The sequence below is a fragment of the Anas acuta genome, chromosome 1 (assembly GCF_963932015.1).
Source record: "Anas acuta chromosome 1, bAnaAcu1.1, whole genome shotgun sequence".
In the NCBI taxonomy this organism is placed as follows: Eukaryota; Metazoa; Chordata; class Aves; order Anseriformes; family Anatidae; genus Anas; species Anas acuta.
In genome coordinates this window covers 85,302,050-85,327,509 of record NC_088979.1, presented here as the reverse complement: position 1 = coordinate 85,327,509, position 25,460 = coordinate 85,302,050, and the positions used below count along the sequence as shown (strand labels likewise).

The following is a 25,460-nucleotide window of genomic DNA, read 5'->3' as shown; positions in this document are numbered from 1 at the left end:
AGCTCAACATGCCCCACACCCACCTCAGCCCATCACAGTCCCTGACATTCATTTTGCTTATGATGGAAACTGAACCACTCTGCAAATTAAGATGATGATTAAATTTAACTGAAACAGTTGTTACTAATTTTGATAAGGATAGGACTTTAATCAATAAGTGAGCAAAAGAGAAGTGAATCAGCTATACAGAAAATTTGGAGGTAACAGAGCTTAAACTGATGGAATTGAGCTGTGAGGTGTGCTACCAAACATATAAAAATGATCCCAGGTGAACTATAGAGTAATGCAGAAGTAACAAACAACATCAATGTCACAGGAGGAATCCCAGTGAAGGACTGCAGAGGTTGATGGCTTTCACAACAGCAGTCCAAGGGTACTGACTTCAGTGTGGAACAAACCTGGGACAGAACACTCATGAGTGTGCATGATTTAGATAGAGTCACCTAAATGCCACCAGACATTTATATATATGAATATTTTTACCACTCTTTTTTAAGTGCAGGATGATTGTTGTTATATATATTTTTAATTTGTCTTAGAATGTTAATAATAAATTCTACTCAGTCTTTCATTTTGTGCTTTCGATGCTAGAAACTGAAATTAATAAGTCTTGTTATAATCACCTAGTTTCATCTATACAGTTCTACAAATCAAGGAATTATGGAAATTACTTGTTATTAAGTGTATTTATATGAAGCAGTATTTTGATTTCCATCATACAGTAGCACATCATGGAATAAAACTGATTCACTGAAATCTCATCTCAATTTGATATACAATATTGCTATTATAAAAGTTAAAAAAAAATCAAAAATAAAACTAAGTATGTGAGTAAAGATGGTATAAAATCATTTACCTTTATGTCTATAGTCAGATTGACAGCGTGCATAGCATTCACAAGTATCAAACAGTTGTGCAGAAACTGTGCAGGAGTTTTTGCATTAGTATACATCCTTACAAAGTGAGTAGCAATCTAGGGAAGATATAGAAATCAAACTTTTCATATTCCACTCAGCAAAACTAGTATGTTTGCATTTTCATTCTTTGACAAATCCATAAGATCTAAATTTTGAACTAAAATTTTCTGTTAAGAATATACCAGAGAAGAGAAAAAGTAATCACTTTTTCAGAAAATCAGAAGAGAAAAATAATCACTCTGCACTCACTAAATGGTATTTTGTTTTTAAAAACCATACAAGTCAACAATTCCAAAGGAAAATAAGGCCTGAGTAAATCCACTTAATTAATATTGCCCTGTGTATAAAACTTGCATGATATTAAGAGAAGTCCTTACCAAGTATGGACAATAAGCTGCCAGCTGTGCTGCCAATACCATACCATCTAGAAGATCTCGGTCAAAATTCACTATCCATCTCATTGGTGGTACTTCACCTGATTTAAAAACAGAACAGGATGAGTGAATTAGACCCTCTCTCCTGACACGCCTAATTTTACTCTGGGTAGATATAAAGACTTTATGAAACAACTGAGTGGAGGAAAGAACAGAAAAAGGAAAGACGCCACATTCACATGTAGAATTTCCCAGGCATAATTCTCCTTCAGAGCCATTCCTGGAAACATGAAAAATCTCACCTAGAGTATTGTAACTATTATGCATACATTATGATACAAATGTCAGAGTATTCATCACAACTGGAGGGACGGTAGAAAAGCTAAACCTAACCTCAACAGATAGCTGTAAATTTAGCTGTCATACTTAGGTACATAATCACATAAATTATTAGGTGGCTAGGCATAAGGTTCATGCAACTACTGAAACTCACAGAAACATGCACGAATCCTCTACAGTTGAAACATTCAAGCATATAGGAAATAATAGGTTATTAATTTTCTTCAAGGTCATATTAAATTATATGGCACTTATTTAATAAATGCAATATAAATGAAAGCTCAAAGCTCAGCTCCTCCAGCACAGATCACTACTTCTATGTTTCAGTTTTAAATGCCTATGCTTCACAAAGTTAAGATTATTCATCATGTATTTTATACTTTTATTTAAAATAAAACTGATTGTTAAGAAAGTAAATTTTATGAGTGTTTCATATTTCAAGCATTCCATATCCTAAACATTTATCCCAGCATTTAAACAGCACAATTCTGTTTTACCATAAGAAACCATTTGAATAATAGTCATCTGAAAACTCTCTTTTCAAAAATTTATTTATTAAAAAAAAAAAAAAACTCTTCAAAATTCCCAAATATTTGAAACCTGAGATGCTCTCTGGAAAAAAAAAAAAAAAAAAAAAAAATCTGACATATCAATAATTGTTTTAAATCAGTGACTATATCCAATTATCCAATTACTGATACCTTGCTGTCGAGATAATATACAGTTTTTAAAACACAAGCACAGAGAAGCTGATCCTTTTTTTTTAAAGGAGAAGAATCAGGTCACAAATATTCAAGGACTGAGTCAAGCCTTCTCTGTTGGGTTATCTTCAGTTTCTTCCAACTTCTATGACAAAAATGACAATTGCTTAATTTCCTTTGTTTTCCTTACTGTCTAAAGTCCCAGCTCACAAATTTAGTGAACGCTTTGGACCTCAGTTATTGGCAGGGTTTTCAGATAGTCTGAGATCATGCTTTCTCATAAAGGACAACTTATACAGCTTTTATTTCACTATATATTCAGACAGTGTATTCTTTACCAACTTCAAAGCTTCCTAGATTGAAAAATACCCACCAATATGCTATGGAATGATCCAAAATTTCATGTTTCAAAAAAATAAATATATCATTTTAATAGAAATTTTATGTAGAAATGTTTTTTCTTTCAAAAGTGCTACCATAAAAAATAAATTAAAAAAAAATCAAAAACTAAATAGCTATGATGGTAATGTAATGATGTTAAGAATAGTCCACCATCTTCCTTAGCAAAAGAATATGGAGACTCCAGTACCTGACACAAAATTAATTTTAAACAATAGGAGCATAAAATGTTTTATCAAGTTACATATTTCAGACCTTTCTTTCAAATCTGTCGTTACTATGAGCTTCATTCTACAAGATCATACCTATGAAAGCAGGTAAATAGCGTTTGTTCTCAAGAACTCAACTTTTACATCCAGTACAATACCTTGCCTGTACTCACTCACTTTTTTGGTATCAATTGCAGTTGCAAAATTGCCATTAGTAACAGTGATGAAGCTATAGGTGATGTTGCTAATGCCAGATTACAACATATTACTACCAGCTTGCTTAACCTCCAGAAGTACAGTTAAATCAAATTTGCAAATAAGTAGCTATTGTCACCTACGGGTATAAATCTGGTTGTGGAACTCCTCATTTACACCAAATGGATGAGTTGTAAGTTTATAAAATTGTTTTATAGGTGTTGCAAATATTATGTTTCATACTAAATTTAAAAGAGAAACTACCCACAAATGAAATAGAAGAAATAAAATAACAATGGAGCAAATCATTAGTGTGTTCAGAGAAAATCGTATATTAATGCAAAGTAAATACATCAAATTATAATCTCAAACCAAAATGAGTTCCAGAGAAGACTAATTTTTAAGTATTTGCTTTCATAAAACAACCTAGCTAACACACAATATATTTTTTTCTAACTCTGACTTCCTATTTCATGGAAGACTGAAGTTCTTACAGAATTTTCAGGGATGGTTCATGAATACTTAGATGAAAAATGTTGATGTACATGTGTTTTGCAGCAGGGGGTGCTGGTTCATTATTATCCTATTAAGAATTAAGACAGACCCTCAGACTTCATAAAGTATCACTGACATTTAGAAAAAAAAAAAAAAAAAGGATACTGCTTAATTTCAGCATCACAGAATTGTAGGGGTTGGAAGGGACCTCAAATGATCATCAGGTCCAACCCCAATAGGTTGCAGCTGCACTGTGCCATCAAGAAAAATACTATATACTTAAAAACAAACATGACTTCCTGCTTGTTGTAGCAGTCAGTTGAAAAGGTTCTTTTTTTAGTTTCACGCTCACATTCTCTAATGTGAGAATTTAAGATGATGTTTGGTCTAACTAAGCACTAGAGCTGTGACATTATTACTGCAAAATAATTTCAAGCAGGGTGCTAAATACTATGTTTTAACTGCTAAAATATTTCAGTGGAAAAATGAATGTATCAAAACATTCAGTGGAAAAGTAATTAGATTATTAGTAACAAATTACACTTACAAAAACACTTATTCAATTTACGACAATCCCCTGCAGTATATTCTAAGCAAAATTTATCTGTCTTAATTTGTTTGTTCATGTACAGAATACAGATGCCTCAGCGTCTGAAAAACTTTAATGTCTATCATTCCATGTCAGCTATTTGCAGATATCCAAACACATGAACATAGCTGAAGTGAGAAAGTATAGGAGCACATGCTGCACAAGCTTACCAAATAGGGCATGTAAATTCATCATGAGTTTACTCTGGGACATTGATTAATTTAGTTTTTGCCTTCTTCAGTATTTATGCTTGTTTAATGTTTCCTACTCATTCTCTAAAGTGACTTCAAACACAATTTCAAATGAAAGTAAAGATCAACAGGTTAATGAGTTTGAAATCCAATGGCTGCACAGCTCCATCTCATTACAGTATTCAAGGTCCCTTCCACCTAATTAAAACCAATTTCTATGCCAACTACTTTCAACGAGATGTCTCTCACAATGGTAAGTTCTTGGATCTAAACAGATGTAACTCTGGCCTACCTCTTCCACCCTCTCCTTCCCAAAATAACTATTTACCATATCAGAAGACAGATGGAAATCTTACTATGAATTAATCACCATATAACATATGATATCTCATACGCTAATTATAATTGCATTGTTTTTAAGCAGTCTCTTTTCTTCTGGTAAGACCTAAGCTGTTACTTTGTTCCACTTTCATGGTTAAAAATTCATCTCTAATAGTTGAAATAAAAGAACTGGGTTAAAAGTAAAAATGATCACTCTCCACTCATCTCCAAAATACAGCAAGAGTCTTCTAGGACATACCAAAAAAAAAAAAATTAAGTGACTACCTAAAAACTCTCCTTTTCTGAAGAAAGTTTCAAATAAATTTATTTTATTGTGGTTGTTTCATTAATAACAACAGAAAGAAAACTGAATAAATATACATTTACATTCAAAATACAAAATTACATTGATAGTGGGAACCAGACATTGCTGTTAAATGGCTCTGTGGCATACACAAATTTGTTGGGAACAGAAGTATCAAATTACAGTATCAAGTAAAATAGTATGACGTCAGAGGTTCACATAGGTTTAAAACACTATCATACAAATTCACAGAATAAAAATCTAGTGCAACCTTCAGCCACAGAAGTACCACCTCCTTTTCGAGTAGTCTTGAATATCAAGTTAGGTAATATCAGATTGTGGATGAAGAAAGTGTTGTCATATGGTTGCACCGTATCTTAAGCATTTTCTATTGCAGATATAGAGCTAGACCTCTAAACTAACAGACCAAGTCCCTTTTAAAGTAAATTACTGCAGTAATAATGGTTTCTAATATTATATAACACCTTCCTATTCTGGGATCTGCAAATCTCTGGAGGTAGAACGAATCTATAGTTATAATAATGCCTATAGTCCTGTCTCAATAGCTTAACTCTGGTACTGAATAAGACAAACATTTACACAAGAAATATGTAGCAATAACTTTTTCTGTAATTTCTGCCATTATAACTAGGGCAAGGTTTAAAATGATTCTACTGAGGTATACAGTACAGAGCATAAGAAAGATGAGATCTAAAATGTATTTAGGACTGATAACTGATTTGCTTTCAGCACATACTACATGTGCAGACTGGTAGGCAAACTATAGTGTCTACTTCAGGCAAGATCCAACAACCTTTGCTCTTGCAAGCTAATAGTTATTCTTCTAAGAACTCCTGAAATCTCAGGCACAGATCAATTTAATACCAGTCAGTTCATAATTCTAAGCAGAAAAGTTCAACAAAAACCACATGGGACAATGACAGGAAAACAGATACACTGCTGATTTGTCTCATTTATTCCCATCTGTTACAGAAGGCTTTTTACCCCAAGGCATGAACATTTACCTTTCTGTTCCTGTTAAAATTTTCTCATCATCTTTCATTATCTATGCTGTTATGTTTTATTTCCACTGATTCTTCTCCCAAATAATCTCTTAAATTGACATTTTTTTATGCAGCACATAAAAATAGTGTTTCCTTATATCAGTATCCATTTTGTTGCTTTTCAACAGAAAATTTTCAGGTGTAAAGAGAAGTAGTTTTTAAGTCACTGAATGATAATAAAAGCCACTAAATCAATGTGTCACTTTCAACACATTTTTTTAAATCACAGAACACTATTTCACTTACCAACTGCTGTGACTTAAAATACAATAAATCACAACAATTCATTACAGTATACCTGGCTTCTATGTTGGCTTCAGAATGAATACTATAACCCCTGCATCACCTTATTTAATCATAAAAAAAATAAAAAAGTGAAATACCATTCTCAATAAAATTCACCATTTGATATTTACAATGTATTAACAGGATCTTTATTAATCTTCATAGACTGAAATTTGGTTTCCCCTCACAAAATGTCTGAAGTTGTATTACTAAATCCACAGCCATACCATACTAAATCTACATATTTGGCATGCACTATAGAAGAAGCACTACTAGAAAAATAATCCAAAAGCTTATTTACCCAAGAAAAAATAAATACCAATGTACAAACACTGTAAAGAGTCTTGTTTAGCTGTAGGTAGAGTAGCTGTCTAGGCATCTCAGGACATAGCGCAAAGGAAATATAGGTGTTATTAAAGTTTACAATAAAGACAACACACAGAGGGGTTGAGGAATGTATCCATACACCATTTATGGTGAACCATAAAACCGGCCAGGTAGCTACCCATTCTTTCTGCAAATTGTCATGCACACACATGGAACTCAGATTACACACTACAGCAACTTGCAGTAAAAGGAGAAGAGTGCTCCTTACTTTAAGACAGCTTCACTAAAGCTGACACTAGACACAGATAATAAGAAAATGTTACATTGCAAATATACATGTACTTATGTACTACAGGGCGTGTTACCTTAGCTAGGCAAGCTCCCTATGTCAATCATAAAATCAGAACCAAACTATGAGTTGAAAGGTAAAAATCTGTTTCTGTTGAATGCACAATGTATAGACTGACCTTTCATCTTATCAGCAGAATTATTCAACACATTTTAGAATATCCAGTATACTTCTCTTCTATATAGATAAAACAAGAAACGTGATGGGATATTCAAAATATATTCAAGTTAGGTAATATGCCCAAATGAGACTTCCAGAAAATTATACGCAAATAGATTATCCATAATTCACACAGGTCAGAAATTACTCATGGCACAATGACACTAGACAACCTTTTCCATATGTGGCTTATTAGCCGTTTTTTTGGAGTTCTTCATTGATCATCATCATACTGCCTCTTCTTAGTTTTAACTACCCATTCAAATTAATGATGAAAAATAGCATGAGGTTAAGGTCAAGAATCAGAAGGGAGAAATCTTACCAGGAAATAATAATAATAGTTGCTACTGGTTGAACAGTGGCAGATCAGTTTTACCAGATGTGAATAACAGAACTGGTTAGGTCAGTCTTAAACTGAACAGTTCATTTTGTCTAATCTTACTCAAGCCATCATGAGGAGTCAAACTGACCTTGCAAGTAGGGCAAGAGTTAAAAAATGGTCTGCATCACATTCCTATATGGCATTATAGTTAAGTCAATATGAAAGTTATTCTAAAAATTCTGACAAACCTAGCCTTCAAACACACCACTATAAGCACAAATACTAACAACTGCATATGCCTGCAGGCAGGAAAATTAAGAGAAAGTGAGTACTATTAGCACCTCCTTCCTGCAGTCATTAATGGAAAGGAGAAACTGGGAAAATTCAGCACAGGTCACCCTTTATGCCTAGTTAGAAATGATAAGAACACACAGAACAACAGGAGGTAGATCCTGAACAGTGTTAGTCAAAAGACATTCATCATGTAACCCAGAAACACAAGAAATGGAAATATGCATGGGTAGGCAATCCCTCCCCCCCCCAAAAAAAAATTCAGTGGCAAGTTGTCATGATATCTCTATGAATCGTATTATTTAAAGTCTACAAAAGGAATAATAGAAGTGAGAGTATAGTGGAAAAAAAAATCACCTTTTTGACCATCTTTCCACACAATTTTTCGATTCTTCTCATAATGTTTATTTAACCAAGTAAGGATGATTCGTTCATATGGAGAATATATGTTACTGGATAAAGGTTCTGATTTTATTCTTGGCATGTTCAGCACATTTTCCAAATTGAACGGATCAGTGCTCTTGCGCAAAGAAACACGAGGAAGAACAAACACCTGAAATTAGAAACCATGTTTTTAAAAACAAACTATAAAAAGAACAATTTCAAGTTGAATATTAAAAAGTAACACTTCACAATCAAAAAGTTTTCTAGTTTAGTAAGTATTTTAGAGATAACACATAAGCATAACTGTATAACAAAGAACAAAGTTGCAGAGGTTTGGGGGAAATCTTTTACTTCCTTAAAAAAAATACAAATACTTTGTTTCCATATTTTTCCCAAGTTTTGATGAACTGGATGACATCACTGGATCGTGTATCACTGTGTACATTTAAAAACCAACCAAACAAAAAACAAACTTCTAATTACTGAACTGCTAAAATGATCTGCAGTACAATCTATAAAACAAAAAATCTTTAAGTTATTTCATGGCACAGTTGTGCCTTTAGATGCAGATTATGCTGACTGTTCCTCCTGAAAAATAAACCATGTTACAGTGTCTACAGTAAAATTCTTTGTACTCAGAGGTTACTGATTAAGTCTTACACAATCCCACATTAAAAATATAAGAAATTATATACATATTTATAGATGTATATAGAATATAAAAAAATATAAAGTTAAAATTAAAAAATCTATACAGTACTCAATAACTTTTTTTTTTTAAATTGAAATGGTGTAGAAAAAGATATTTGAAGGAGGAACAAAGAACTTGGTTTTCAGAAAGAGAAGGAATACAACTGTTTTGGTTCCAACCAACTTCATCAATCAGGTCTGAACCCTTTGATCAGTGACTAAAAGCATCAAGAATCCTGTCCATTTCACATAAATGCTAACTACACTGCATCAGCTCCATGGTTTTCTTTCAGTTACTCAGAACTGTAACAGCTTGCACCCTTTTCATTATTATTATTTTAATTGTTTCTCTTCCTACTAGTTTCTGACTACTGCAGCTTGTAAAAGATACGTTAGAGAAAGCATCAATTTCTTGAAGCAAGGTGTTAGAACTTTTTCATCCCTCCATTTGCTGCAGATGGAGATGAACCCTCTTGCATTAAGTATGACACAGTTACAGCCATGTGACTTAACAGCTCCCACATCTATATTTGGATTTCCTTCTTTACAGACAACATAAAGGACTCCCACCATTGCTTTCAACTTTTTCTGAAGAAGACGTTTTATGACATGGTAATATATAAAACCTAGTTAACTATTAACATGCATGAGACCAAATTGTAGCATCCATGTTGAACTACAATAAAAAGAAAATGGAATCACCTTGAAGCATTTCAGCTCAGCGTAATCTAGTTACATGCAGACATAGCTGAACTAACTTAATTTCTTTAGAACTATTTTGATTTCTGACCTTGATGCTTTATTGAGATGCATAGGAATATCTTAAGACAAAAAGAAATCTCAAACTTTTTACATCATCATCCTCAGATAGAAATCTGAAGAAAGCAACAACAACAAAAAAGCAAGTAAATAAACGTGGTTTCATGCATTTCTCAAAACGCATCGTCCTTGCAGGTTAATTTATTGCAATGTTCCTTCTTCAGAATAACCTGACATTCTATCAAAAGAATGAAAACAGGAAAAAGTAATGGCAACTACATTTAGGAGAAAATATGCAATGTTGTTTACCCATCAAACATTCTTTTACTGTCTTTTACCAAGAAAATTCAAATCCATCCTAATTCAAGATGTCCATATCTGCATTACTATTTAGATCCTGTTGAGGGAACAGGGCATTAGCATATAGTACACTGTATTTACAAAAATTTTCCGAGATAAAGTTAGGAAATGCTATAACTTGTAACTATAAAAAGGATCCTCATTACTACGTGCTCAGTAAATCTAAAGATAAATCATGTTTCTTGAAAATCTGCCTTGACTCATAAGGTAAAATACCGCTTTTATTGTCAGTACATATATTTCCATTATCCTAGAGTTTCAAGATTTTTAGAATACCAGCAATATTTTAGGCCTTTCTCAAAAAGAAAGCTTGAAGTATACCATTATGATTTATGAAGTTCCCCTTTTATTCCTTACAGACTCTACCTTTGTTTTTTTTTTTTTTCAGAACAAATTTGATAAGCTGGAGTTATGTATATGCTTTTTCACCTGGAACTTCTGCAGCAACTGAAGTTTTCATAACAGGAAAGTGAACCATAATGTACCAGGTATGGACCTGAAAGCAGTATGGATGACATTCTGGCTGATAGAGAATACTATCAAGCATTTCTAAGCATTTTATTTCCAAAATAAAATTGGGTAACAAAACATCCCTGGTGAATAGATGAATGCTTTTAACGTTTTCTTTAAATTGTTATCTGCTGTTTGTGTAAGAAAGGATTCTGTTTCATCTTATCTTTCTTGAAATCAAGCTGTCATAGTCACAAAAAAACTTGTCTCTATTTTCATTTTAATGAAAATCCTGTTATGAATCATTATTTTTTTTAACTTCAGAATATTTAAAAACTCGTCTCAATAAATATTTTTATATGAAATAATCTTGCTGTCTTGACAGTTCATATCCTGTTTTTCTTTATTGTTCAGATGGTTTCTTTACAAAATGAATAAAATAATTAAAAAACCCTGTTCAGCAACAGTCACGGCCGTCCTTGTCAAAAATAGGTTGAACAAAAAGGTATGAAAGAGAGAACAGGTCATTGAATGTCAAGTGACTAGATTCAATATAAAGTAATGTTAAGATTTCTGTTTTTTCTTTACTATGTCGAATTGAATACCATGTAAGCTTTGGCCTTATGTGGTATGGCTAAAAAGTAAAGCAGAGAAGTACAATTTCTAAGACATTAGAAGGACAGAGAAGACAAATATGATGTTACAAGTCTGTAAAAATGTACCGTCATGTGACAGAAAGATGAGTGAATAATGAATGAGTAACTGAAACGTTTCTCATGCAGGAAAAAGGAAACTAGAATGACAAAGAACATGACTTCACAAAAAGTTTAAGCTTATCTAAACCTGGACTACTTTCATATCCCCAGCAACAATGTCCTCTGTCATGTTCTGTATACACCAATGGTCAGAGAGATGACAGATCTACTGGGAACCACCCTACTCCATGAACTTCAATTACTGCACTGCAAAACTTCCCTTAATGCACTAGTTCTCGCATAATGAAGGCAGTCTGTCTCTGCCTTCATTATGCTCTCTCTGCAGATATTTGCACACAGTGATGAGATCCCCCCTGGACCTTTCTCACCTCCAGGCTGGACAGTCCCAGCTCTCTCAGACTCTCCTTGTATCAGAGATGCACAAAACTTTATCATCTTTGGAACCCTTCATGGGAGTCACTCTAACATACCCATTTCTTTTCTGAAGAGCCCATATACATGTAATATTTATATGTTTCATTTATTTTCTGTCCCTTTGCATAGAAATGTGAAAATACTTATTTTCAAATGTACAAACATTACTGATCATCTGTGAGCACACCAGGAATACTATGGAAAACTCAAATATCAAAAATATTTATCTAACATCAGCAAAAATAAAATTAAATACAATTTCAGAGGTCCATATTGACCAAGTTCATGTCTTAGACAAAATTACAAAATTACTTAGACAGTATTACAAAAATGCTATTTAAAAATCTATTTTAAAATTCCAGTCTAATATAAGATAACACAATGGCTGCATACGTCTAGTCAACTAAGTATTTCCAGTGGAAAAGGCAGGATTAAAAAAAAGTATGGCATAGTTTTCTTTTTGTAATAGAAAATTCTATAACATTTAATCCTGTAAAATGCGGTTTTCTCTGACAGTATTTCCTAACTGAAACACATTAGCTCAGTGCTAGTTTCAGAACTAAGACAACTGAAGTGTTCTTATTTAAAATAATACCAGATAAGCTGTTACAGAAGAATAAAATATTTGAGAAATATTTAGTTTTAAAAGATCTGTTTCAAAAAATAACTTGAGTAAACAAAACAGTTTTTCAAAACAGTTTTTTGTCATTAGTTCTTCAGAATATAAGTAGCAAATGTGTCTACAATTTACCTTGTATACTTGCAGTAGCACATCTGTCCAAGCTCGTTTGCTAATTGTCTCAAATACGCTGTCCTCCAGAATGAATAGATGTTCGTTGCTAAACACATCTGAGTTTTTCCCATCTCCTTTTTTCAACTCAGTCATGTGGGCCTCCACGTAAAGGAAAGATAGCAGTTATTTTCAACATTAATAGCAGTTAATTTCAACAGTTTGGACAGAAAATTCACAAGAGGACAACAATAAATCAAAGGCATAAATGAGTGAGATGTCTTCTATAGTGTAATAATGATCAGCACTGGAATCATTCATAATTCAACACCATCTCAAGAATAAGAAGCTCAGTACAGAACCAACAGGTATTTTAAAACAGCAATCAGGACAGAGAATCAAAATTATATTGTGTTTTACATATATATATATAGATAGATAGATAGATAGATAGATAGATAGATATAAAATGAATGGGAAGCTCAGAGCTATTAGAAGGAATGGAAGAGAAAACCTGGGGAAGGGTGTAAATGCAGCAACTTAAAGTTCTGTTTAACCTTATGTGTCTGCTTTGATTTATAGAATCCAAAGAGTCAGCACAGTAGGACTACTCAAGGTCCACGGAGAATTTGCATTAGACTTTGAAGGATTAACACTAAACATGTGGTCTTTGTTTAAAAAATAAACAAATAAAGAAACAAAAAACTACCTTCAACCGAGTTTGCACTTCAATCCACCTCTTATAATCACCAGGTTCAAGCAGGAATTCTGGCATAACATGAGGAAGACATGCTCCCTGGCTTCTAAGATCATAAAAAAGGAAAAGGTAATGGGGTTGCAAGGTAACTCTTTTTACTGTCAGGGTGGTTTCTTTATGAGAACTGCTCCTCCATAAAGAACTAATTGCAGCACAAAACCTCAAAACATATAATACACATGTTAAAGCCAAAGAACCACTGTTACATAACATTAGTAGAATTAAAACTTAATGATGCTTATATCTTGTCTGTAGATCTAATACTGGAAGTCTTGTGGGTGTAAGCAAAGGTATTTCAAAACTTCATTAATTGTCAAACCGACCTATCATCTGCTTTCAGGTGACTAATAAACACAATAGAAAAAAGTAACATCTGTAAAAAAAGGCAATCACAATGGCCCGATACTAAAAAAATAGAGCTACCTTTCAGCTGAATTAAAACTATCCTTTACTTCAAATGATACAGTTTAAACTTTGGAGAGGAAAGTAGTGAAGAATTATTAGATTTATTTTTCTCAGGACATCACAAGTTTCCTGACTTTTATGTCAGAAAAACTCTTCTAATGTATCTAGACTTACATTGCTGTGTTTTAACACAGCTAATGTGAAAAATAATCACATGAGCATTTCTTGTTATTTAACTAGTCCCTCATTCAAATGAAATAAACATACTTTTCTTGCAGTCCAAATTCAATTTGCTTTGTGTATTAAAAGTCATACATCACAGATTGAAATTAGAAGCATGACAGTTTATTTCTCATCCCACAGAATTGTGCTGGTAGGAGTACATGTTTGTCTCCATACTTTACATAGTGACATTATCGTCTCAGATAAAATTTCATATTTCATAAAATTATCCAGCATGTTTTTTAAAACAGAAATATTTAAATCAAGGACCCAAAATAGCATCAAATAGTAGTCTGATTCTAAATTCACCACGTCTGAAATTCCCATTTTCAATTAAATCACAAGCTCTGTTCTCTGAAATCCCTTTAAAACTTCAAATCTTTCCAAATGATAAAAGAAGGAAGCTATGCATCATTTATCTTTTCAGATGTTCTATCATCCTTTCAAAGTTTTTAGTTGGTAGATATATGGGAATAGGCGCAATCTACGATTTTTATCCTCTAAAAAGCTATATACCAATGTTTTGTATCAGCATGCCATGCAGCTGCTTCTGGCAGCTGCTGCCAGTTTGGTTATTAGGAAAAGATTCTTCACCAAGAGAGTAGTCAGGCACAGGAATATACTACCCAGAGAAGTGGTCATGAAACCAAGCATTCTGGAGTTCAAGAAGCATTTGGACAACACTCTCAGACACATAGTCTGATTTTTGGGTGGTCCTGTGTGGAGCCAGCAGTTGGACTCGATCCTTGTGGGTCCCTTTGAATTTGGGATATGCTATGATCATAGTCAACATGGGTTCTATCTAACTGAATGTTCTCATAATTTGCCATCTTTTGTTACCAAAGAACACTGTCTTACAAAGAATCCTTCCTCATAATAGGGTAATATAAGGATAAAGTGGATATTTAAAATAATATATAATATGGATAAAGTAGATATTTAAAATGATGCCAGTTCTCAAAGATCAGCATTTTCACATTATTAAGATGTAGCTTCTCAACACACACAGCTTGCAACAAATGAGTTAATCCTATTTGTACTGTAAAATATCCAAACATTTCCTTAATTGTAATGGTAAAATACCAAGGAATGTTGCTTAGAACAGTCAATGACATCCTCCTCATTCACTAGCTGAAAAACCTGAAAGATGAATCACACTTTATTTCAACCATGCTGACCAGAAAGTAGTAGTTAGGGGGAAGAAAGCTGAAGAGTATATGTTTCTATTCCCTGATTGCTCTCCTGGGCTTTACAGGAGGGAATGCTGCACTTTCAGCAAATCACAATGAACACGTAGGGATAGCAGATGACATGAATTACTCATCTCTAGGCTGACTCTGTATGTCCTACCATCATTACATTTGTGCACTTTATTATTATACAGTTGTGCCAGCAGTCCAAATGTCAGACATTTTTTTCACTGGGATCTAAAAGCACTCTTAAATAACAAGCTGTGAAGAAATGAAAGCATCCTAGGTAATCCTAAAATGCACAGGTAGAAGAATACTATCCATAAAGCACAAACAATGACAAAATCTGATAGGACTCACTCAAACTAGAACAGGCAGAAACTAACAGGATAATGCTAAGCATATACTGAGCACAAATTTAATCATCTGTTATCATCTATATAATTATTATATAATCATCTATATATACAAGCACAGGAGTCCAGCCAGAACTGGTTCTCAACCTATATAGTTTCGCTACGACTGTTATTGATTATGTCTTCATTTCCAAACATCAGATCACATCAGTCATCAGCCATTGACGTATCTGCATACAGAGGTGCTCAACTCAGCCTTGACTAATTGGCTATTGCTCCAGTTCTGCTCTGAGTACGTCAGTGAGTTAATGTACAAAATTCAGTAAGATTGAAGGCTTTTATTAAAATTTGGCTATTAAATAGCCTTAAACAAGAAAAACTCTTATATCTACTTAGAGGACCATTCATATTTCAACATTCTCCATGCCTTGTTCTCTGAATAGATGTGACATTCCTTCAGAAGAATAATCAACAGGGTGGCATTAATAATATGATGCCAAGACATTCTTAGCAGTCCATTGCCTAATGACTCCAGCCTTTAAGATTCAATGTTGTGGGATGTATCCATCAATCTTTTTTATTTAGTATCAGAATGGATGTTGAAACTGTGAAAACAGGAATCCGTAAGCATTGTTCTCCTTACTAAAGAAAGCCAAAGATACTGTTCTACAATTGCCACAATGGTTCCTCCAGAATATCTACTATGATATATCAATGATGCAAAGAAGAGTGATATTCTGAATTACTTTTAAAATGAATGACATGGCTGAATGTTTCAGATAAAGGTCCGATGTTGTTTTGGATCCAGATAATACCTTTGTTTCCCCTTCCCTGTTTGAGAGTGTTTACAACATTAAGGCCAAACTTTTTTTTACTGTCTGTTCACTTGGTTGCTCTGCTATAGATAGCAGTGTCACACTGATATCATTGTGAAGATTGAGACAGCTTTTTAGCTTTTTTTTTTTTTTTTTTTAAGATATTTAAATTTAACAAGCTGTGCGAAGCTCTTTTTACAGTCATCCATCAGGCTTTTTGATTCAGTGCATTGAGTAAGTTTATGGGATCTAATGAGGTGACTCAGTGTTCCCAGGAAGATAGAATTATTGAAAGTACAATTCTAGAACAGAACAGACAGATGTGTTTGAGATAACAGTAAGTAAACACCATGGTATCCTGTTTACGTGAAGTTTTAAAAAGTTGTAATTTAGCACTCTTTTGTATAGTTCTGTTGATAGATATCATAGAAGAGATGCTTGCTTATGATTCTACTTTGAGCATTATTCTGCTTTCAGACCTGAAGCATGAGAAAAATGCTTGTTGTGTCTGCTGGTATATCATTGCAACTACTGATCTTTCTGTTACATAAGAAACAGTGTGCATTGATCTCATTACGAGTTCAGATACAACTGCATTATGGTCCATTATTTTCAAATGAAAAGCTTGTATTTAGGACAGTAAGTAAATAGTTCTTAAATGGAAGGACAGCCTCTCGAACGCTAACAAGGATGCTGAAAAGACGCAGAGATGCTGTGTTTCAGGTCTTCTAGTGATCTGTAAGGAACTTGTGGCATTAGAATTTCTCTAAAGTTAATTGTCTTCTGTTTCACAGCAACAGACAAGAAGGATAAAAAAAGAGTTTATTAACCTTTTTTGATTTGCGCCCTCTTTGACAGTTGTTCCATTTTACATTACAAAATAAGACTGTCAGTGAAGATTGGTAGTAGATAAATCTGTTCAGCAGCAGGATTAGTGCTTCCATTTCTTGGCATATTGTTAACATGAAAGACAAATATATTACTAAGTTTACAAAATGTATTGCTAAAACCAATGATTACAGAGCAATAAGCATCAGAGGAATGCTAAAATCATTCATAAAAAACCCGATCCAACTTCTACTCAGCCTAAGAGATGAGGTCAATAGTTGTTTTCTTTCATAACAGCGGGAAGAGAGTTCCTGTGGAATCCCTGCGTTGAATATAACCCTACCAAAGGACACCTCAATTAGTGGAAGCTGCAGAGAATACCTTAGTAAAAAAAAAATAAGACTTTTCTATTATAAATTTTAATTTATATCACAAAACATGCACTATAAAAAAGGCCCTTAGCCTACTATTTAGTTGGAATTTTGAACTACACTAATTAAAAGGGGGGGGGGGGGGAAGAAAGAAAGATTTTACCACACGTGTACTTACTTAAGGAAATCAAGGAACGTAGAAAGCTGCCAATGGAGCTGTAAAATTTGTTCAACAGGATCAAGGGGCAGTGACCAGCTCAGTGTAAAGCCAGGTAACAACTGTCCGCTCAGGTGGAATAGCATGCTATAAACAGTCTTAGTATCTTTTCCAAGGTTTTGTTTAATAATATTTTCTTGAGAAGAACTCCTCTGGGCTTTACAGACATCGCTAAGAGAGAAAAGGCTTACAATATTACTCTTAAACGAACAAAACAAGCTAAGATTTAATTATAGTATCACTGAATCACTGACAATGATAAATTTAATAAAGCAAGAAGCATAAACATCAGGAAAGAAGGCTGAAAAGTATAGCACCTTTCTCTTTCTACAGAATTTTTATAATAATGTAAAATTTTTATAAGAATTGAATGTTTAATAAGTATATATCAACTGCTTCATAAATAAATCTATGTTTATCATAGCTTTCTGCCAACTATAACCTTGATTCCTATCATATTGATAAATGCCTATATGTGTCCCAGGAGATTGGCTTCTTCATTATTTAGTACCAAACTAGACAAAATCAACTAAGTGATGCCCCCAAAACTGATATATTTCCAGGGTGTTTGCAAGACTTCTGATTATTAAATTTGCTTCCCCATCTGTCTTTTGATCTTCAGATTACGTGGGGAAAAAGACATATTGTCTAAAACTTATTTATGCCATGAAAGAAGGGACAATTGATATACCTGTGCTCATTTTGGGAGAAAAGTAGATTTCAGTTAAAGGAGTGATATCTAGTTTTAACTGTATATTTATACATGTAGATGTGATATATCACTGCATTGTAATATATCAGAGCACATTATCTGGAACTATATTTTAGAAAATGAAAAATAACCAAAATGACATTTTCATATAAACAGTGCATAAATGCTATGATTTTAATATAAAACTATGCATTAGAGTGTCTCTATGTTCCTCTGTTCATATCCAAATCATCTTACTATATGTATTAACATTTTATTAGGCAGACACAAGTTAGTTCAAAGAAAATATGAATTACCGTCTTAGTGAATATGGTACTGAAATAGGATTTGGTCCCTTAGACCAGCCAAAGAGAGTGAACCAATTCTGAACAGCAGTTAGAGCTTTCTGAAAGAAGATGTACTGTTCTTTATCCTCGTCAGGAAAAAATGATAATTCAGATTTATTTTCTCTCCCATCACTTGGGCTATCAGCTTTACTCTCTTCACTCGTCTGTTCATCACTTTCACTTTCAAGGGTAGTATCGAACTCTGAATGACACAGAGGGGGACACACATGTCTTTGGAACAGAATAAATTCTATTTCTAGATTAAAGTGAAATTTTTTATCCAGACAGGAAAAAAAAAAAAAAAAAAGACAAGGTTTACAAAATCATAAACAGTAATCTTAAAACAAACAAACGAACAAACAAACAGCCTTTCGTGCAGTTCCAGTAGCTATTGCTTTACCAGCTAGACAATGATAATTCCTCACCCCAATCACATAGCAAGCCTCAATAACTTATTTGTGTTCAAACGATTTATCAGGTGTTGTATCACCGTAAGTAATCCTATTCCCTCAAGTAAGGGAAGTAAGTTACTTTCCTTAAGTAAGTCTTTGGACTTTTCACCCTTACTAGGCCTTGACCTGCTCAAAACTTAAATTACATATTCTTACTACTACTAGTTTTTTTTACAGCAGCAGTATTGCATAAAATATAACAATACAACTCTTTTCATAGGACAAATAACCTAGACAAGATACATCTTCAGATATGGAAACAATATTTCTAGTTTTATCTGCATTTTATCAATCAACTATTCAGGTTTATTGTTTCATTAAATGATGCAAAAATAAAACTATTTAATGCCTTGCACAGTTACTTGATCTGATAAGAAATTAATTATTATATATATATATATTATATATATTATTTATATAATTATTTATTAGTATTTAAGGAGTGAAAAAAATAATATAGTGCAACACAAGCAAAAGAGGAGACTCTTGTCCTTAATAAGATGCAGCTTGGCTGGCTGACGAGGCTACTTTCTTATCTTGTCACTGCCACCTTTGCCAGAGGTTATTGCCTTTTTAGATCTGAAACTGAGTTGTTCTTTTGAACTTGTTTTACATCATTCCACTGAAATTGAACCATGTTGTTAAAGACTTATTGTTTAGTCCGTTTAACTAAACTCATCGTTGTGTTAATATCATAGAGAATGATCACACAAACATCTGCAGATCTGCAAATGTGGAATTCTAACAGTAATGAAACAGCAGCAGTAACTTTAGCTGTTCATAAGTAAGAAAACTAGCAGCTGAAAGAAGAGAGATGTCAACAGCCTCAGATATTAGTCACCTGAAACCTTACAGAAGGTCTATTAGGCTTAATTCCCATACAGCAGCACTTTAACTGAGTCCCACTGACAATAGTTGTTTTTATACAGTAATTCATAAATACAGTAAACATGTTGAAATCTAGCCTGACTTCTCTATGGTTAGTTAGTTTATGACTACAGAAACAATGCCCTTCTTAGCAACTAATCCCCTTAGGTCTGTTCAGTAGTTACTTTTCTGCCAGTTCCTCCACAGACATTTCATTGCAAATAGGACCATTATATTCTTTGTTTGACTGTTTGTTTTTAGGTAGTTTGGTTGATTTTGTCTTTTCTGCTAAAATACTTTAGGCCAGGTTTCCCATGGTGTCACTGGAAAGAACAGCCTCTCCAGTATTCCTCGATTACACACACACAAGCGTTTTAAGCAAAAGGTACAAATGTGAAACACATCTTTTTAAAGTAGTAAGCCAAAAAATACTTGCAAGAGCTTAAAGTGTTTAAAGTAAACAGATATATTATACCTGACTGGGAATATTCATAGGTTGATTCAGTGATTGCACCAAAGGAACTTGAGGAAGTACTATGGGGAAGTGATTGTGGAGTATAATGTGGATGCAGAATAACTTCTCCACTACTGTAGACTTTACTGTCTATAGAGCAAGATTACAAACTGCAGTTCAGTAAAACATACCTTCATCGTCAGCGCTCTAATGGTTTATAAACAGATGTCTGCTTTTATACTTTTAGTTATTCCAATTAAATCAAATTAAATCGAGTAACAGCTCTTACTTGACTCATTATGAAAATACCATTCTGGTCATTACATTGGGGACAAAAAAAAAATTACCTACATCTTCTTTCCATTAACTGTATCTTGTACAGGACAAAAATCGCCTATCAAAGCAGTGCTAATTCAAGAATTCTAAGTCATGAAACAAATATTCTTAAGGGATTTTTGATCATAGCTCTTTAAGTAGCAAGTCTTGGTATAGAGTTATCAAACTCTTTCAGTCTCAACACCCCGTAAGTTACAAACTAGGCTCAAAAGTATGCTTTAGCTTCCCATCAGTTTTGTCAGGACATATACAGAAATTATGAAACTCACATATGCCTCTTTGCATTTAAAAAAATCTACCTTTAACTTACATTATCCAAATTCATATTTCTAGTTACAGTTCAACTCTCCTGATGTAGAACTGAGAAGGAGAGTGCTGAAACTGGTCAGTGAATAGAAAAAGCTCATGAAGGAAGAATAATATAAACACTGAAGAAAAAGATCTTGTCAACTGAAGGAGTGTTTGGAGTGAGCTACTTAGGAAGTAGCAAAAAAAAAAAAAAAAAAAAAAAAAAAAAAAGTGTTGTCTTCTTAGGAGTTTCTTCATGATTCATGCAACAATCTAGAAACTGACTTTTAAATTTATCCAATAAATGAGGTCTAATTAAAAGTTCAAAAAAATCACAAAGTGAAACTAAAAGGACGTGCTGGAACACTAACTGGCCTTTACACAATGTGATGTTTCAAAAACATATACAGTGTCATTCTGTGTAATCAGCACAGTTAAGGTCTGAACAATAAATATTATTTCTTTTGACAACTTTGATTGCTGTTGGTGTTATAGTGATCTAGAAGATCTGGCAAAAGAAAACTCTGGTAATAAACCAGAAATACTAGCATAACTACTACTGGCATAGGAGACATGGCAGTGCACAGCCTTAAGAAATACTGACCACTACAGCACCAACCAAAATTCTCTAAAAAGTTATATAACATATGCTAACATATATTATATTTCCACTGATTATACTACAGATAATGATTAGATAAACTAATACTACAGATAATGATTAGATAAGCTAATACATACATGCTACAACTACACTTTCATTTTGTTATGCATATTCTTTGTTAAACAAAGAATAAAATACAGGATTATTCACAAGTATAACATGAAACATTTTTTTAATAGCTTAAAAACACAAAACCCAATACTCCTATTTACTGTAGCTATCCCGAGGTCACAATTCTGTTAAATTACACTATCAAAAAATCAATCCAATAATTTAATAACTTTATTTCTTGTGTCATTCTTTGAAGGCCAAAACACCTTATTATCAATTTATCTTTTCCTAATACTACTAGGCATAATATAAACAGAAGAGTTAAAATGCAGACTACTTACTGCTTATCAAAGTAACTTGTTGATCAGAGAGGTGAAATGCCAAATACGGGTATAAAGTAAGAAGGCAATTCTCTGCTGTTGCAGCAACCTGAAGGGAGAATCTGTTCAAAACAAAATACAAAGGTGATATTTTTCTATTTAGTTATGGCAATCAAAAATATTTCAAAACAAGAAGAAAAGACAGATATAAAAGATATCCAGACCACTTTATTTTCTCCCTCCTGGTTCAGTAAGAGAGTACATGGATGAGGCTGCAAATGCTGAAATGGTGACAGTATATTCCACAATAAAATTTATTATAGAGCATGGATGTGTCCTCAAACAGAAAGTTCCAGATTTAGAAAATATTTTCGTGACATAAATTAACTCCGTCTCTGAAGAAAAAATAAATTAAAATTGCAGTAGATATGTATAAGCGTATTAAGGAGACTGCTAACTTGGTAAAGTTTAGGCACATTTCCCAGCACAAGAAGGCAACATAACATTTCCTTCCATGAGACACTGAGATCTCATGGGCTACCAAAACAACTGGAACTCTTAATAGCTATCTTAATACCAATCGTGTCTGCTTCATTATGTTATTATCAAATGCTAAGATCACTGATATCTTGTTTTCCTGAGCTTCCAACCAAAACGAAATAAGAAATAGCATGAGTTTCCCCAGATCCACAGTGAAAGGAAAGAAAACTGAGAAGTGTAGAACACAGAAGTCACAGACAACATTTGTGTCACCAATGATCACAGCACTTCATCTATCCACCACATAGGTATTTTGGGGTATTTTGCTGTCCAGAGCACCATTTCTTTGGTTTATATGACACATGATGTACATGTTGTTTCCTACTTATCTTTTTTACTTAAATGTCATTTCAAATCAGGATGGCAGAGAAATTTCTTTCCTGCTGAACTATTTATTTGCTTAGCAAATTAAAAGATGTAATCACAATTGGAGGACAAATATACAAACACAACATTCTCATTGTATTGGGCTTATGTAGGAAGGCTTTGGAAAAAGCAGGAAAGAACCCAGCAGCTGCCCCAAGTAAGGATAAGAGCCAGCTCCAGCCGGATCTAAAAGGGACCAGCCACTGACCAGAGCTGTTTGTGCCTCTGGGACAGTAGATTAAAGAAAGGGGGGGGGGGGAAGAAGCTTTGCTACAGCAGCTGGGAGAGAATAGTGAGAACGTGAGGGAACCAGCCCTGCAGCCCCCCAGGTGAATGCAGCAGGAGGTGCTCCAGACAGGCAGCAGCAGTTCCCCTGCAGCCTGTGCAGGGAGAGGCCCCTGGTAGAGCAGGCTGTCCCCCTGCAGCCCATGGGTCCCACATGGAGCAGATCTCCACGCTGCAGCCCCCCCGTGGGTGGAGGAGCCCCCATGGAGCAGGTGGATGTGGCCTGGAGGAGGCTGCGGCCCATGGAGAGCCCCTGCAGGAGCAGGCCCTGGGCTGGAGCTGCAGCCCGTGGAGAGGAGCCCACGCAGGAGCAGGGGGTCTGGGGGGAGCTGCCGCCCACCCATGGGGGACCTGTGCTGGAGCAGTTTGCTCCTGGGGGATGGATGGATGGACCCCGTGGGACGGAGCCATGTGGGAGCAGTTTCTGAAGAGCTGCTGCCTTTGGAGCAGGGGCAGGGAGTTACCATGAAGGAGCAGCGGAGATGAAGCATTGGAGACTGACCACAACCCCCATTCCCCATTTTTCTGCACTGCTTGGGGCAGAGGGGTGGGGGAGGGAGGAGGAGGACATAGAGGAGGGTAAATGGTGGAAAGGTGGTTCACAGTGATCTGGTCTGTTATTAGTGGGCAATAAATCACATTATGCTGAGTCTGTTTTGCTCATGATGACAATAGTTGAGTACCCTTATCTCCCTGCCCTTATCTCAACTCACAAGTATTTTTTCCATCTTATATTCTCCCTGTTATTTTGAGGATGGGGAGTGAGAGCATGGCATGGCTGTGCTTAGCTTTGCACAGGTGTTAAATCACCACACTGTGTTTTTTTTATTATTATTTAGTTTTTCAAGTCGAAGGAAGTAAGTTTCATAACTGAATAGTTTTCCCATTTTTTAAATACTTGGCCAAGACATTCTTGGATTTTGCTACCTTTAACTTCTTTATTCATATTAGCCCTGTGCAATGTAATGTCATTTAATCTGTTTTGGAGTCGAAGCACAAAGAGAGAACAGAGATTAAAAGTAATATTAGAAATTAACTGCAAATTCTCATCCAAGGTAGTCATTAAATTAATATTAATGAACTTACTTATGATCCATTTAATGTAATCCATGGACACAGTAAATTACTTGCTAAAGGACAAATATATATCTCCTTATTTTTCCCTTACAGATACATATAAAGTTATTTTTCTTTAAAACATGATTGCCTTGTTTTCTGTAAAGTAGGCAAATTCAACAATATCCATCTTCTACCCAGTGCTCACTCTTGATTTACAGGAAAATCATGATTTGCACAATCATAATATGCAAATCAATCCTACTGATATTTTAGGCCTGGATTTATATAAAAACAAAATAGTACAGAGCATAACTTGGTTTCAATTCAAATAGTTAAAAATAGACTAAATATTACCAAGATAGGAATTAAAATTTAACTCATTTTTTTTTCCACCCTAGAACACTGAACACAAAATACCGAAGTTTAAGGTTTCAGTTCTAATAATTTTAAAATATAATTTTGTTGCTTTTAAAATGGAAATATAAAGGGAATATACTTGCAAAGTTAGTATGTTCTCACTGATGCTGTGAGGTTTCATGGCCTATTAAAGAAACCAGGAACCTATTCAAGATCAGTTTCCTTTTATACGGGTTATGTCTTGATTTTATTATTCCATTATTAAAGGTTGAGAAGGCCCCCAAATCCTGTCTTAAATTAACAAAGCAGTTTAAATTCATTAGTCAAACAGTTTGAAATAAACTGCTCAAATGCTTATATAATTGTTTCAGTCAGATTTGAGGTTTAAACACATTCCATACATCTCCCATGACCTTGGAGCAGGGAAAAGAATGAGGGCAGATGTGCAGATAACAAAAATTGCAACTATGAGTTATTATGGAGTATAATATCAATGAACAGTGAAATATTAACAGTAGTAAAGAAACTGACGCCTGGGCACATTATAGATTTTATTAGAATAATAACTATCTATCTGTTCTGGATTAGAAAATCTTACGTTGACTTCTCCAATTGAAAGAAAGATTTTTTTCCACTTATGATAAAAAATAATTTCTTCCAAAAGCCAATATGAATAATATTGTCATGCTGACTAATAGCACACACAGAATCCCTTTGATTTGGATGGTGTGTTATTTCATCCATTTGTGTTCATATTTTATATCATCTGCTTGTATAGCCTATGCAACTCACTGACAGGAAATCACATACACATTGGAAAACCAGTGTTGTTAGTAATGTTTAAAAAACAAAAAAACAAAAAACAAAAAAAACAGCTACCTACTTTAT

The 25,460-nt window shown here is 34.1% G+C and overlaps 1 protein-coding gene across 1 annotated transcript in view; it reads right to left on the bottom strand.

The window, feature by feature from the left end:
* Positions 1-25,460, bottom strand: part of CFAP47 (cilia and flagella associated protein 47) — a 296,518-nt gene that overhangs the window by 218,349 nt on the left and 52,709 nt on the right. Inside the window, exons 27-35 of the mRNA XM_068686651.1 lie at positions 21,987-22,087; positions 20,328-20,456; positions 18,504-18,735; positions 17,457-17,666; positions 13,044-13,137; positions 12,356-12,496; positions 8,189-8,384; positions 1,295-1,392; positions 857-973 (exon numbers count right to left, since the gene is read on the bottom strand). Coding sequence (XP_068542752.1) covers positions 857-973; positions 1,295-1,392; positions 8,189-8,384; positions 12,356-12,496; positions 13,044-13,137; positions 17,457-17,666; positions 18,504-18,735; positions 20,328-20,456; positions 21,987-22,087 — 1,318 coding nt within the window. The remainder of the gene's footprint in view (positions 1-856; positions 974-1,294; positions 1,393-8,188; positions 8,385-12,355; positions 12,497-13,043; positions 13,138-17,456; positions 17,667-18,503; positions 18,736-20,327; positions 20,457-21,986; positions 22,088-25,460) is intronic.